The sequence below is a fragment of the Haliotis rufescens genome, unplaced genomic scaffold, assembly GCF_023055435.1.
Source record: "Haliotis rufescens isolate VD_foot unplaced genomic scaffold, xgHalRufe1.0.p SCAF_4, whole genome shotgun sequence".
In the NCBI taxonomy this organism is placed as follows: Eukaryota; Metazoa; Mollusca; class Gastropoda; order Lepetellida; family Haliotidae; genus Haliotis; species Haliotis rufescens.
This window is the reverse complement of record NW_025964112.1, coordinates 65,240,451-65,257,050: the sequence shown is the minus strand read 5'-3', so window position 1 is coordinate 65,257,050 and position 16,600 is coordinate 65,240,451. Positions and strand designations below refer to the sequence as shown.

Sequence of the window (16,600 nt, the reverse complement as noted above, 5' to 3'; positions counted from 1 at the left end):
GTAATCATTAGTTATTCACATGACGTGGCCACAGATGGCAAATACAAGTGCATTGCCGGTGGATTTGGACAATGCGGCTTACACACCTACTGAATGATTATTGTACTGTATATGTTTGAATTGCAGTGGGAGACACATAGAACCTTCAAACAGTACAAAGATTTCATTCAACCGAAATTCCGCCACAATCGGCTCGTCGTGGACCCCAAGCCAGACAGCTTTTCATCCTCCAGTCTGACATTCTTAACATTGAGTTGGAACAGTGTGTACTGTGGTCACATGTGATCAAGTACCAAAAGAATAAATAATAGATTGTTCAGCACTCTTCCCTTTACATATAGGTAATATACAGTGTTGGTAGCGAGGCTGGAAATAGGACAAGATCAGGTAGATTTAGGCATTCTTTTATTTTCTGTACAACCTTTCGGTTTTGACAATATACTCAATTGAAATGAAGCACGTTTATAACGTGGGGCGCATGCGCGGATAACATGGGATCATAGTAGAATAGTAGAAAACTACGAATAGTCGGGTCTGAATGTCAGTGGATGACGTATCACAGATGATGAGGCAATCTGGTATCACCACTGCAGTACTGCACCCGTAGACATGAAAATCATGAGGTGACGCAACACTTAGACCTGGTCACTCCCCTGATCGTGGCAAAGTTCATCACGTCCAGGAGAATACATTCACAACAGCTGGGAATAAAGTGGAGGATGACTGTATGTGTGCACCTCTACTTTTTCAGCTAACAGCAGGCGCCAAATCGCAGAATCTGCCATGAATATCATCTATATATACGACATAAAGAAGGCGCCCAGTCTTCTTATGGCGCCATGCGCATCCCCCACAATTGCAACCTATATCAACGTCCATTCTGCGTCTGTCATTCGCTTACACACAACATGACATTTCAGCTGCACATAGCACTGCAGCTTCCGTACTGGATTGTCAGATTTATACAACTTAAAGCACACTGATGTCATTTGTCTACGAATACTATGATAGATTAATTTCACTCTTCCTCACTGATGGGGGTGACGTTGAAGGACCTGGGACTAAACCGGAAACATGCGCAGATATCGGGTGAAGTCCTATACTTCCGTGACACGGGCAGGGTTTCCCTGACAACGACAGTGAAAGCCCGGATGACAGTAGCGGGTGTTCCGGAAGCCCTGCGCCTGTCATGTGACCAAAGTTTAAAGAGTATCCGAGAGACGACGCTGTGCTAACAGGCAGTCCGTCTACTACAGTTTGGGGTTTGTGAAAGGCTGTGCTAACTGACGACATGAGTTCCGGTCGGTGCTGGATTGCCCCTGGCATATGGAAGGGAGAAAACCCTGAGTGACCTGGGAGTGAGAGCGCCGGATGTCCCATGTGCGCAGGACCCGGAAGTCCATATGGATATGTGGCTGCAGCTGCGGCCAGGTACGCATACAGCTGGGGATCGGGGGGGATGCCATATGGCCATGCGAGTGCCATGCGCTGACGCTTGTCTTTCATTCGTCTGTTCTGGAACCACACCTAGAACGAGATAAAATATACATTAATTTGAAGTAAAGAATATCAAACTCATATCACACACACATCAATAGCCTACATAATTTAACCTGTAACATTTACGCCCGCCGAGAGTGAGAACACCTACCTTGATGGTACTCTCGGGCAGATTCATGGACGCTGCCAGCTCACAACGCTTCGGACGGCTGATATAGTTCTCCTTGGCGAACTCCTTCTCTAGGCGAGTTATCTGCTCCTTTGTGAAGGCCGTGCGGTAACGTCGCACTTGGTTGTAGTCAGCGTTCCGATCTGGAATAGGAGAACGATCAGTAAGACAACTGTATGCATATATTTGACGGAGGCTAGATGATACTTCCAAGATACAGTGTTCGCCAACACCTGCTGTCAACACTGAGTTTCAGAGATCCATTCATGTACATTTTGTTGACGTTGACGTTGACATATGTTTATATGTTTAGGACTATGTTCTGTGGAATATATCTGTGACCTAGCTCACGACGTTATTAACTATAAAGATTCTTATACTATCGCATGATATATGTTTAGTTGACATAATTACTGCGTCGAAAGAACAGAGTGTCAATGGTGCCAGCTGACTGAATAAATGCCCACAGGAATATGTTTCATTGACAGCAGATATCCGTGTGAGTCACACGTTCAGATGTTGGGTGAATGTGTCTGTCAACACGGTTTACACACGGTCCGCCGCTTCTAGAGGTTGTAGCCCCCGTCACCACACGATGCGCGATGGACTGGATTCGAACCCCGTCCAACTGATCAGGTCATCCACGTATCACGGCTAACATACGGGTTAGCAAATACACTATAAGACCGCGTCGCTACAAACTTCACCGCAAGCCAATTAGCAAAATCATAACAAAATAATTGGGACTTGTGTTTACGCCTCATTACCTCCCTTGGAAAGGAACTCTTCAGATGAAGAGAGGTAATTAGAGTACAAGCCCGTGCAGTCACTGACGTAGACAAGCAGATTGTCCGCACCAATGCGCACACATTTCGTTTTAGTTGACAAACTTAACTAGAAATGAATGTTTCCGCAGTACCTTTTCTGTGCGACAGTTCACAGTTGGCTTCATGTGACTAAATATCTTGACGCACAATACCGACGTACATTATATACTAGTATATGGGATAATTTTGATAATAGTGTTGGCGACTTGCTATTGTGAAGGTTCATCGTGATTACACCACAGTGAAATAGCAGCGTCTTGTAACCAGTCACAGCACTGCATGTACAACGCATACGCGGTGCAGTGTGTGCAATGCATAGTTGCCCTGCGCCGCCAGGTCCATGCAGCCGGTCATACGGGTCGACCCAACTACCGAATAAATGATAGGAAGACTTCATTGAGTCAGAGATATGAATGAGCACTTGTTATCGTGTTAGATCAGTGTGTGGCGGTTTTCTTGAATGGCGTCGTGAACAATTGGTCCGCCATCTTGGTTAGACTCCTTTCATATGTGGCGAGGGTATTGTCTTCATTTCAGAAATTCTAACATAGTCCTTTCGTACTTCTGTATGTCAGTCAATAAAACCGACGCCATGCCTCTTGATTCCAATGATCACTAAATATCGCTGATGAGTATAACGATTCTCTTGCATGAAGGGTTGAAATGAATGCACTGTCAAAGATATCAAGAGCTGGGTGGGTTGACTGATGGTATGTGGCGATGTTGGTGGAATGTGGCACACTGGGAGGTAGGGGTGGGTAGAGTTGACTGGTTGGGGGTCTACGGGTGGGTAGAGTTGACTGGTTGGGGGTCTAGGGCTGGGTAGAGTTGACTGGTTGGGGGTCTAGGGCTGGGTAGAGTCGACTGGTTGGGGGGTCTAGGGGTGGGTAGAGTTGACTGGTTGGGGGTCTAGGGGTGGGTAGAGTTTACTGGTTTGGGGTCTAGGGGTGGATAGAGTTGACTGGTTGGGGGCCTAGGGGTGGGTAGAGTTGACTGGTTGGAGGTCTAGGGGTGAGTAGAGTTGACTGGTTGGCGGTCTAGGGGTGGGTAGAGTTTACTGAGTGGGAGGTAAGGGTTGTAGAGTTGACTGGTTGAAGGAAGGTTGGGTAGAGTTGACTGATGGTATGTAGCGATGGTTGATCGGGGAGTAGCTGGGGGTGGGTAGGTCTGAGTCCCCGGGCTGGGTAGGGGTTGTCTTGTGACCAGAAACGATCGTTGATAGGGGGTTATTGGGGGTTATAGGGGGTTGTCTGGTTGGAGATCCCGGAGTTTGTAAATATGACAGCGTCACATGATCAGGGAAAGTGTACCAGAGAATGATCGTCATTCATGATGTGTTGTGGGGTGAGCGGGTGCTCTGCGGGCGGTCAGGTGTAGCTTCGCGCCATCCACTATAATAGTCCTTGCATGACATGGTTCACCACCCGAACAGTGCAGCAGAACACATGTCATACCACGTCAAACAGCTTAAAACGCATCAGCCACTTGGAAACTTGATTTTCAAAACAAACAAAAAACACAAATGTGTGACTTTGCCATAACTGAATACTATAAACAGGAGGCAGCCCTACGCATACACATTATTCGTACATTACTTTATAAGTTCTTTACATATATATAGAATATCTCTCCATAACGTCCATGTTAATAAATGTCGTAGAACCAAGGATATTGATTCTGTAAATTGTATATGTACTTACTGTACAATCCAAGAGATTGAATACGAGTTTCATATGCTTTGTACATGTGAAAAATATATATTGTTGTGATCAAAGTTTCTATCTAATTTAGATCAGTTAATGATCAATTTGTTGAATTCCAACAATGAAGATGTTATCAAATCTTTTGCAATCTATTTAAAACTGAACTGTACTAGGTGACGTGAATAATACGCTTTCCTTGATCCGCACCTGTGACGGAGGTTGTGTTCGAGTGGTCTGCCCGGACAGTCACGGAGTGACACTCATACACATTAATATTCTATCATACCTACTCAGATGCACCATCGCAAGGGAGGAATAACAGGTGTCCTTCAAGTCGCGTCACTTCACGTTCTCCTTACATGTATTTATTGCTTAAACAATCGCACCTGGGCCTTTGTTTCTACCTGTTGTTGAAAGTAGAGTTCAGAGGTCGTTGGCATATGTCTGTTCTAATTAGCAGGGCCTTGTGAAACACTCGGGATGTGTTTGATGACGTAATATCCGCCATATTGACGAATGTCGTTACGACTGCCATAAACGAATCCTGTCTCCGGTTTCATAGATTGTCACGCATTGACTACTCCATAAATCTGTTGTTGTAAATGTACTGATTCTTCAGTGATAAGCAGACTTTCAATAACAAATTGTGCATTAAAGGGATGGGAAGACAGCAAGGAGGTAGACATTTGGTATGACAACCTGAGGGAATACCATACTTGATGAAATGTCATTTACACGTGAAAGAAAAATAAACCGTCACATCCTGTCATCGTTGCGCAAATTAGGAAACATCAGCCACGTCAGAGTATTTTGCGGCGAAATAGTTCAAAATTATCACCTCTTCAATCAATTATATAAACGTGCCTGTGTGTTTTTATGTAATAGCCGTCTTAACATAGGCGGGTTAATTCATGTTGTATGCAAATGAGCTGTTAATTTTGAAATTGCTGGCGAAGGGTTGAGTGGCGGGGCTTTGATCTGGCTCTGCTATGGACCATCATGGACAGGTTTATCTGTGCATTATTCTTACAGAAACCACTCCTGGAGAACGTGTCAATCAGCAGGCAGTAAAACAATCACCCTCTTTGTAGCGATCATAGTCTTTCCTGCTTCAACAGAATACTGGCGTCATGCACGCACAAGACCTTTATCTAGATGCAAAGCTGGCGACAAAAAAATATCCTTACATGTTTGATGTATGCTATGCCGTTTACGAGCTGAAATGGTTGTATGAGCTGCTCTACTTGTCTGCGAGGCTGCATGGTACTATGGGTAGATAACTCTAGATGGTTACATTCCCATACAGATGTGCATCAAACAGATTGTTTACGAGAGCATGAATAAAAGTTTGTTTACACACCAGTGAACACATTTACAGCTTGATACTTTTTTTTAAATCAAATAGATCATGGTTCAGTTATTTAGAATTTGATTGTTTATTAAATATATCACTTTTTCATTAAGTTATATCATTTTCAGTAAGTTGATTTTTATTTTAAAGAAATATGATTTCTATCAAGCGGACTACTCATGCTTTTTATTGAGTAGATCAATTATTTCAGATATATGATATTTATTGAATTATTCACTCCTGATAAACGTTTTTGTGTGATGATAGCGTTATTGTGTATAGTGTATGACTGTGTGAGGTTTTCGTAAAGGGGGAGATCGGGGTATTTTTGCATTGCTGCAAATGTGTCTAAATTGAGCATCAATTAGATGAAAGTGGCATTATATAATCGTCGTGTAGTTGTACGCGACCCCTGCTCCTCGTCACTTAGCACGGCTGACGACGTCGTGGTCGTCAATGAGGGGACATTCAAGGCTAGTGAGAAATTAGATGCAATTATCTCGCCCATTTGGGACATTGGTCAGTGAGGTATAACTGAATAGTGACCGACCAACCAACCACAGACATGAATCGAACAAAACATGGCTCATTTAGACCCTATCATTATCACACGCAAGACTATCATCCCACACAGACGTTAAAAGAACAACGGGTACCTGTTTGTTCGACTGGAGCTGCTGGGACAATGAGAAGCCTCCTCGTAAAATCAACAGGTCTTCTTGTGCAATTGATCAGATTTAATCACCTTCGGATGGCCCTATACAGCCATGGGAAAATACCTCTCTCGTGTCTGCATCTGACATTCTGGTACCACAACATTTCACTAAATCCTTTGAATTTGGTTTTGAGCTAGAATTAATGCTTGTGTTATATTGCGAGTAAGACAATGTTTGAAAGTTGAAGTTGGGAACATACTGCCGGACATCAAGTCAAGTGATATGAACCCACGTGTTCCGACTGGTATAATTACGGGTATATAATATTTACCCAACGCGGCGTTTACTACCGGGTGTATGGGCAGATCTCATAACGGTGTAGACCGGGAGATTCCCTGCGCTTTGATCTTCCACTCAAACCATGATGAACATGGCTCGTCATAGGCACAAACCCTAAAAAGTTTAACCTGAAATTCTAATTTCTTTTGTCGTCCAAACAAACCTACGCATTGTTAAATATGTGTGATGTGTGTTTTGAAACATACGTTCCGGTAAAGTCGTAACATATTTATTGCATGTTTACACAGCTCGGACATATAATAGCACTTATTAATCTACAGAGAGCCGATTAACAATGAAACTGTATTTGATGTTCTTATCTAGGCATGTATACCTTCGCCCTGTGAGTACCAGCCATACTTCACGCCCCGCCCCAATCTAGCCTTTAATCTGACTGTATTAAACGTGGCAGTAAACTAACAACACTGTACTGCCCGTGTATTAGGGAGCGCTCCTAGTATTTGGGGGTCATAACAGCTATCAAATCGTTATTTGGCTGACTGGGAGGAATAGTTGCTTGTTTTATCTACAGATGATAGGACGTTGTCCCTATAGCGGGAGAGCCACTTCAGACCGCGTAAAGTTCTCGTCGACAGGACCGCCACCAGCACTCGCTTACTACAACACGACAGTTTGGGAGCAAGTGGATTCACATCAACATAAATGATAGCAATGCTTTGTGAATGGATATTATTACATACCCATATCTCATTTGAGGAAAATGTTTATTTATTCACTGATAGATTATAGATAATTTTCATATTCATGTGTATTTAGAGTTTTTCCTTAAATTTAAATTAAACATTTAAAAACGATAATGTAAACATAATGTACGGATATTAATCCATTAAACACGTTAACAAAAACGTGGAGGGGAATTAAAATCAGCCGTGCGTATGTGAAAACAAGTTACATCCTCATTATCAGGGTCGAATTATAAGTACACCCATATTCAACTTTTATGTATACTTTGGGAAAATATGATGTTTCATCGCAGTGGGATAGTTTCAAAGTCTATTGTTGGGGTAGATATGGTTTGTGTGTTGACAGAGGAAAACTGTGTTTTAAACCCTCCCCCAATGAAGCCTCTATTACCAGGGCCTCTTCGATAAGCAGCCCCCCCCCCCCCCCCCCCCCCAACCCCCACCCCCCCAACCCCCCCCCAACCCCCCGCCATCTAGTGGGCGAGTCAACCTAGGTTACCAGCTAACTGTATCAGTTGAAGTCTTCATACCCCGGCGGGGGGATTGCCAATGTTTAACCCAATCTATTCCCCCTGCAGTTAAACTCAAGGGATTAGTGTCGGTAATGTGGTATAAAACTCTCCCCAGCTCACCCATATTCGAGAGCCTTGATGTCCGAGTATAAAAATCTTCAAAACCTACCCGATGAATACCCGTTCCTTTGATTCCTTTATAAGGCATTTATTATATCAAGTAAGTGCCACAAAGCGAGAGATTTTATGTAACAATTTCATATAAACCATCACATAAACCATTATGGGGGTAATGTCGGAAACGCCTGGGCCAAACAACACAATAAGTTATCATTCCGTGATCGTAATTCTGTAGCCTCCTTGGAGGGACAATATGTGTTTAGTAAAGTCATTTCTTGCCCATTGATTGTACAGAAGAGAGTCTTGTGAGAGCAGGCTTACGCATATTACACGTATTTGACGTGGGAGTAGTTTTGACTTCCGTCCAGTTGGCAATAACCTTAATGCCTGGCCCCGTTCCACAAAGCGATCGTAGTACTACGACTATCGTAAGTCAATAATAAGGTGTGGGAGTTACGATCACCTTAGCACTACGACTGTCGTAAGTTAATGTTAAGGTATGTAAATTGCGATCACATCAGCGCTAAAATCGGTGTGTGTAAGGGCCCCTGTTTAACTGTTTAACGTTAGTACCTTTGGACGTGTGTACTTCTGTGTATGAAATATGACCACGTTATATCGGTGCCATTTGTCATAACGTCACAATACCGTGAGCGTTTTTTAAATTGTACCGTGTATTTGCAATGGTGATATTGCAGGCACGCGCGAGGAAAACGACAGTATAGCAGTTCAGCTCGTTTTGTAATTCAAATAACATTTCCAGTATACATAATGTGACTGTAATATATTAATCTGTGTCTATTATAACAGGACACTTTAAATAAGGCGCCCAACTCGACACCGGTGACAAATCATGTGGTGGTTCCACCTACATGACAATGTGCACTCTTGCCCTCCTCGTAAAGGCGCCGCACGCAGGGAACATGGGTAGCACAAGACTATGGAATGGTATGTGCTTTACATACATGTCTTGTAGCAAAGATCGGTTTAAAGTACAGTCTGTCGATACAGAACGTACTGCGAATGAAAACAAGGAATTTAAGAATGAAATGAAATTACAAGAAAGATAAGGATTGGCGTGCACATGTCGTCATTATTATTATTATTTACAGATTATAATAAAAAGAATGCAGCAAAGAGGGTTTGGGTGATCCTGGCACAGTCAGGCTGGTTAGGTAGGCTCATCATCAGCTCAGGACCCTTGCCCCCTCTACACGCAGCCCAGACAGCGAATGGGACTTCTCCCAGGAAGCGCAGCCTAGTCAAACCCACCCAGAACTTTTGAGAATGTAAAGACTTCCCAACACTGCAGCCTTCTGTATTACCCAGATTGTCAGAAGGGCTGTATTCCTGGTAGCAAACCCGGGTACTCTCCCAATGTCAGTCAACAATGGGGAGTCGGACAACTTGGTACTTGGGATGCAAGCGTGACATTTCGAAAGCAAGGTCCGCATATTTGCCACGTTTTTTCCTCAATCTTGTCAATCACATTAGTGTCAAAGGGGACAGAAAATTCAATGATATAAATAATTTCATTGGATTTATCAAAGAGGACATGATAATGCTTGTTGTCCTGGATACGCTTAAGGCTGTAAATGGGCCTATTTCAAAGAATTTTGTATTTATCATTTTCCATGACGCCCTCTACATATTCCAGGTCGTACCATGGATGGACCTCTGTGATAAAACCACAAGCATGGCGAAGACGGTAATAAAATGATCGAGCTACACCATAATGTCGTTTAAGATACTGGGTTTGTGCCAAAGCTGGGCATCCACTCACAATGTGTTGGACAGTCTCATTAAATTCATTACATAATCTACATTTCATATTTACATATTGATCCAAAATCACACATTGACGGTTTCGAGTTGGAAGTGACTGGTACTGAGAAGCAAACAGAAAGCCTTCTGTTTCACTTTTCAGGCCAGCCGACCTCATCCAAGCGAAGACCTCTGCTAGATTGCGTATCTTCTCAACACACTGCACATAAACTCGATGCAGTGGTCGCTCAGAAAGCCTCTCCTTAAAAAAACTGGGCCGACTTGATATGGCACTTCGCTTGGTTTGTATTCATTTCTATACCGTCCAGCAGTACAGAACCATAAAAAAAAATCAACACCAACATTGAGATTATGTCCCAAATCCTTGGCTCGTTTTAGAAAACTGCGGAATGCCTTGTTTTCATCATGAGCCTTGACAAGCTTCACAAGAGGATCATCAGACAAATAAATGTGTGCAAAAGTGCACAAAACAATCCTATCACGAGGAGCCCCAACGTTAATCAATCCACGTCCTCCCATAATGATTGGTAAATATAAGCGATTGAGGGAAGAGCGAGAGTGGTGGGATATATTGTCTGACATGATTCTTCGTGTGAGAGTGTCAATACCCTGAATTTGTTTCTATTGTCATCATCATCATCATCATTATTATTATTATTATTATTATTATTATTATTATTATTATTATTATTATTAAATAGCATGATCTAGCACGGTTGTAGCATGAAAGTAATTATTTGCATATATGTGTGTAATCATATTCAACATCTAGCTAATTATCCGACACCACGTGTGTCCAACGAGTGACCAACCTCAACGCCGCCATGTCCATCACAGTCCGTGCAAGATACAGGTGCTAACTGGACAGGGGACATATCGTGACGTCACTGATGTCCACGTTAGGGTAGAGAAGTTATCACTTGGAGCGAACGCCCGGACAGGGGACTTACTCCGTGCCCTGGGGCACACGGCTTGCATGCTGACACTAAATTAACTGGCGGGACATCCCGCCTGGCTCGGGAATCGCTCATTTGTCTTAAGACACTATGACCAGACTAAGTGCAGAGTTTATTATTTACAACGGAGATTGTGGATTTATTGACGGCGTGTAGGTCACCCTGAACGAGCTGGGTAATATTCTGTTATAGTCAGCCTCTCGCTGACACTTCATAGGTCGTAGAGCGATTAAAACAATTCAAATATGACAACAATTTCAAAAAATCTCTATTAACATTGTGTATTTTTTCTGTTCGACAAAACAATTTCCTGGTCACGTGATTTCCGTACCTGTCGCGTTATATGTCACGTGACGTGAGAGGTTACGCGCCGTCGGACGCGGATGGTAAATGGCGGGGATTTACGAAGGGAACGGGACGTTGAAGGGACGTTTGATGGAAGAACAAACATGAATCTTTCTCTTGCCAGCTAATCTCCGGGTCAACGGTGTTGGGTAATACATTAATTATCTCCCGCAGACAATAGCCGCTTCTGTTCGGGTCGCCATAATTCCGCGGATCCAGGGACCCTATTGGTCAGTCTGGACCACGGACACAACCCCGAAAACCCTCATCGCTCATGTCCAGGTTAACTATAGACTCAGTTTGCCTTCCATGTTGGCCTCATCTAACAACCTTTCCCATTTTACCATTCTTTATTTACTGTCTTAATCTTCGTATTTAAACACATGTCAGTAATAATTATTTAATATTTATAATGAGGAAATTGAAAGAACAACCCCGTATTGTCTATGAAATATTTCCGCTAAGCTAACAATGAAGGCAGACATTTCATTAGGGAATGTTATAAACATGGATGATGACGAGGAAGGTTACGATGATAGAATAACACGGGAGAAAAGTTTGGTTTCCGAAACGTCTGAGCTCTACTCGGCATTAACAGTTGTAAAGACTTCACGCACTTCACACATGTAAAATAATATAGTGCATATATACCCATGGTAATTGATGTGGTCAATAGATAACCTAACCTTAAACATGTACTGTTGAACATATGTTTCATAATAAATTATAGATATTTACTATTCTAAATTCCTTTGAACCAAAACAACATTGTCGGTGTAGATGTCGTGCTATGTGTTGTGGAGATATACGCAACAGCTTCATGTGTGTGGACGAGGAACAGAACGATTCCCTGGTACGCTATTCAACAGTGACCGATCAATGAACAGATGGCCGATAAGATCGCTGTGCAAACACACAATTTTATCAAAACAACAGTGTGGCATCATATGCATGATGCGAGAACAATATGGGTGAAACGACACAATTTGTCGTACATGGATTGATTTAGCTACATCATGCCAGGCCATCCGTGTATGTGAGCTTCCCCGTGCGGTAAATATAAAAGTAATTTTAATCATTAAACCTTCATTGAGGTTAATAGAAAAAAGAAAGGTTACAGCTATAGAAGACAAAAATAAGCTATGCCGTTAAACCTCATTTTCCTTGTTATATTTTATCATTTCGTCAACAATATGTGATTGTTATTATAAGGAAAAAAAGTAATATTCGCAAACAAAAATATAATGGCGCGCAACATTTCTCGGATGAACGTCAGGGAACGTATTTTCATAAGAAGAGTACTGGTGAATATAACATTCCAACCTTAATATAACTACAACATTTATATTTGAAAAGAGTAAAATTCAATCGCAATGGTTATTAAACAATTTTAGAAACTTCCTGGTTTTTTATTACTTTTCTTGTGAATACATAATACGGTTAACATTTTAAACAAAGAAAACTACGAGTGTATCCAATACAACACAACTATAGTGCTTTGATTCCTGGAAACACTGAATCTTGAAATGTGTGGTTTAGATACAGTTATGACGAGGGAGATATCGATGTCACAAAGGTGAAACTCCATTGTTTATTTATTCTAATTTGTACAAAAGACGTTTTCAAAATAGTTATGTTTGTCTGTCCATCTGCCAGCTGTGTCGTGCACCATTAGCCGGCGTCATGGTTAATTACACGTCGGTGAGTCCCAACTCGGCACGTTTCACTTACACCGGGTACGGATAAATTATACATCTTCATTAAACCTAATTACCAGCAGTTGGCTATGAACCTTCGACTTGATGGGATCAGCATTAGTCTCATCAACGCAATGCGTTCTTCATCCCAATATCGATATATTCGAAAAGATAATCATTTATTTACATTATTTCTATATTATCTCACACAACTGAAATATGCCTACTTCCACTGTCATAAAATGATCGGAACATTTTAATTACTTTTATGATGTGATTAAGAATTTTTTGTTGGGTTCAGTAAGTTAAAGACTATAATTTGTACCTATTAAATTTTGACAGTAGGGCCAATTAGATGCAGAGTAGGAGCATGGTAGTGGAGGATGGAGAAAGGATTGTGAATGTGAGGAGGGGTAAAACGCTGGGTGAAGATAAAACGTTTTATCTGTCTCGATTATCTCGAAACAGATTCTACATGGAGTAAATGCAAAATAGTAGACAACATTTTATGAATGGACAACTGAAAATCAGTGATGACACCAGGTGTTCGCAAAACGAGAAAGTGTCCTGTTAGGGGTTGTGTTTGAGAAGGCCTTGTCCCGAACATAACCTAAACTTTACAACAAAACCATATTGTATGACTATATGATTGATATCGTGGAATGTGACTTGTGGATTTAACCTTTTATTTCTCCCTTTGGAATAGTAAAACATAATGTGAAATCCAAACAGTCCTGACGTCACTTAAACTCAAGCACCTAATGCCACATAAAGATATGGCTGAGTGTATTCTGAAGCGTTGGGTGGTCAAAAAGAAGTTAGAAGAGAAGTGAGAATAGGAGTACCCCTTGTTGGAAATATGATAGGAACATATGCATAAAAAATTATTGATTGATTATATTTTTAATCTGTGTAAACAAAACTTCCTAGATAAGATTTTAATGCTGTTTACACGTGTAAATATTATTTATGAATCGTATAGAATGCCGAATGTCTTCGTTTATTAGATAATCAGAAAATGATAAAATAGGTGAGAGTAGACATACCGAACGGCGATTTGACATCCCCACCCCACCGACCACTTAACAGTAGTGATCTCATAGCCCGAGTAAGTCCGGCAGTGGTTGTTCTAAAACATCTTCACATCGACTCGTTAGACCGTCCTCATCACTCTCGCACACAAACCCAGCTCATTAAACTGTGTTGTCTAAACAATCTACTCACGTGACGTTTTAAAATCAATTGTGAAATTTTAAAAAGTAATAATGTCTTTATTATGATCCATTTACGCGTTAATCTATAAAGCAACGACCATTGTGGGCGGCGATGGCTCGAGACAGAAGCGGGTTGTCAAGTTCGCCTATATTTCTCAGCCGTATCTGTACTTGAGGGCGAATACAGCCACGTTAATAATGCAAGGAGTTAATACAAGAAATCGCTACAATTAGGATTAATCTGAATGTCGGAGGGATGGCGGAGAGCTTTGAATCAGGCCGAATATGTGAACATGGCATTTTCTTGTGGAACCTATCAACATAAGAAACGAACTGTTGCATGGCGGGAGGACTGTTCTGACCTGTAACTTGTATTGTATAGGAATAATAATTTAGAAAAATACTGCAGTTTTTGTAACAATTAGTTTGAGACCTCCGTTTTCAGAATGTACAAAAGAGTTAAACATGAATTATTAATATTACAATTAGTGAGTTATTTCTTGTCGGCATCGGTCTTTCTTGTTTTATTAGACACCTGTTGTCTCTTAGGGTTACCAAATTAATATCTTCAAAATAAGTCGGATAGAAATGTTATAAAAGTTATCATTTGCGATTAAATTCACCGGCAGAAGTTCTGCAATATCAAACTGACCGGTCCCCCCGGCCTCCCCCCTCACCGCCCCAGTCCCCCCCCCCCCCCCCCCCCCCCTCACTCCCTCCCCCCTCGCCCACCGATCGTGATCACGCATTCAGACCCAGCTGCTTGGACTCCATTAGATTTAAATTACTATTAAAAACTAATGCGAGGGCGATGCTAAAAAATATTCTATATAAAACGTGAATCAAAAACAATCCCCAGTTATCACACATACTTATAACTGTGCTATAGATAAATATTCCATGAAGTTCTGCCGTCTACGATTAGAGCGTATACACCAGTGGTGTCCATGGCCTGGGGTTGTACACCTGAAAAGGACAATCAGCTGATACCCATCTCGCGACTCCCCAAGGCTCCCAGATATCTCACACACTTCCTACAACTTATATCATACACAAATAGCTTATTGAAAATGCGATAATATCTTCAGATAAATAGTATTTAATTAGCTCCTCTATTGTCGGAAAAATAAATTCATATTATTTGAAAATATTCGCAGGGATACTAGTATTTTTACATCACGAAAAGCTAAAATTCCACACTGTAGCTTTATGATTGAGCTCTTTACTTTAGTTTCAGCAGGCCTATATATTTCAGTGATATTCATAAATGGTTTATATATATACATATATATACACGTCAATATTTGGCATTAATTTTCGTTTAGTGATGTTTATTTCAAATTATTTCACAAAGTCTCTTGACACGCTTATAAAAACATTTTGTCTGTTGATTAAATATATATGACACAAATGACATGAAAAATATCCAGTTAAAAAACAAAATCAACGGTTTACTGTGATTGAATAAAATATGTATATGAATTTGAAGGAGACATTTTCTATATTATCTCACCGACTGACAACCCACAAACAAAGTAGTTGTTGTGACAAACATCACAAACATGTAACCACTCCATGGACAGAATAAGTAATAATTATTTCCGGCATGATAAGTTCAGTTTAGCCCGAGCTTGTATGTAATGAAATATATAGTCAAATTATTATTATATATACCCATAATGTAGAGGTCTTAATTTAATATAGTCGGATTTGGAGAGTACGAAAGTGATATGACACGGTTTGTTAGAAACCTTCTGAGAATGGGATTCCGTCCCATCACACGACTAACACATGGGTAGAATAACCAGCGGAAAGGTAGATTTAAGATTTAGGAAGTATTCAGAGATGTCGAAAAACGGTGATTGCAACGACGCGAGGTAAACACGTGACAGTATTCGGTTGTATTGTAAAAGTCGCCGTGTTTGTGTACAGGTGGACCAGGTAGAGGCTTACCTTTCATATCTGCATCGGACGCTTGTCCGGGACTCAGGGATCCCTCGGGGGTAGGTGTGTCTCGCATGTTTTCGTGTGGCACCCCCGGGCTGCCTGTGACGGGGGTCAGTCTCTCGGGCGTCCCGTGAGTGGGGCTGGGAATACTGCCGTCTGAGCCGGAGTCGTCCACATCAACCAGAGCGTCCTCGTCGACATCGCTGTCCACATCTTCGTGAACCACCTCGTTGTCTCGCTTCGACATCATTGGGAAAATGGGGTAATGATTTATAGCAAGTGTTGAGGAAATGTTTTCAAACTTTCGCCTATCCCTGAGGCGACACTTTCGTCATATGCATGTAAAAGCACAGGGTTCAGGACATAGAGATACACCTGCACAGTGTGACGTTCGCTTCAACACGCCGACAACTGTCCGAGTATATTGGTCACTGTTAACGGTAATAACTTCCAATAATGACCATCAATACTGATATTGACCGAAGATGTTTGTGACACAGGTGTGTTGTGGTTCACCAGCGTCCTCCTCCTTGTTATGTAGCCTGAGAGAAATGATGCTTGGCAGCCTATGTCACGCGAGATGTACGCCTCGCTCACACCCCTGATTGACAGGTGGGCGGGGCCACGAGTAGTGCACTGTCTCAGCGGGCCGAAATTATCCACAATAGATTTCATTGGTCGTTTGGGGCAATGGGGCGGGGCTTAGTTAGAGGCACATGATGTGATTATGTGTTTGCTTGAACGAAGAAATTAGGAACAATCATGCTAACCCGAT

At 41.7% G+C, this 16,600-nt stretch overlaps 1 protein-coding gene across 1 annotated transcript; it reads right to left on the bottom strand.

Moving 5' to 3' along the window:
* Positions 1-390: 390 nt before the first annotated feature.
* On the bottom strand, positions 391-16,386 carry LOC124114735 (homeobox protein XHOX-3-like). The gene is made up of 3 exons (XM_046475445.2): positions 15,832-16,386; positions 1,652-1,812; positions 391-1,527 (listed from the first exon to the last, which is right to left on the bottom strand). The coding sequence occupies exons 1-3, from the start codon at positions 16,073-16,075 to the stop codon at positions 1,003-1,005; spliced, it is 930 nt and encodes a 309-aa protein (XP_046331401.1). The 5' UTR covers positions 16,076-16,386; the 3' UTR covers positions 391-1,002.
* Between the last annotated feature and the right edge of the window lie 214 nt (positions 16,387-16,600).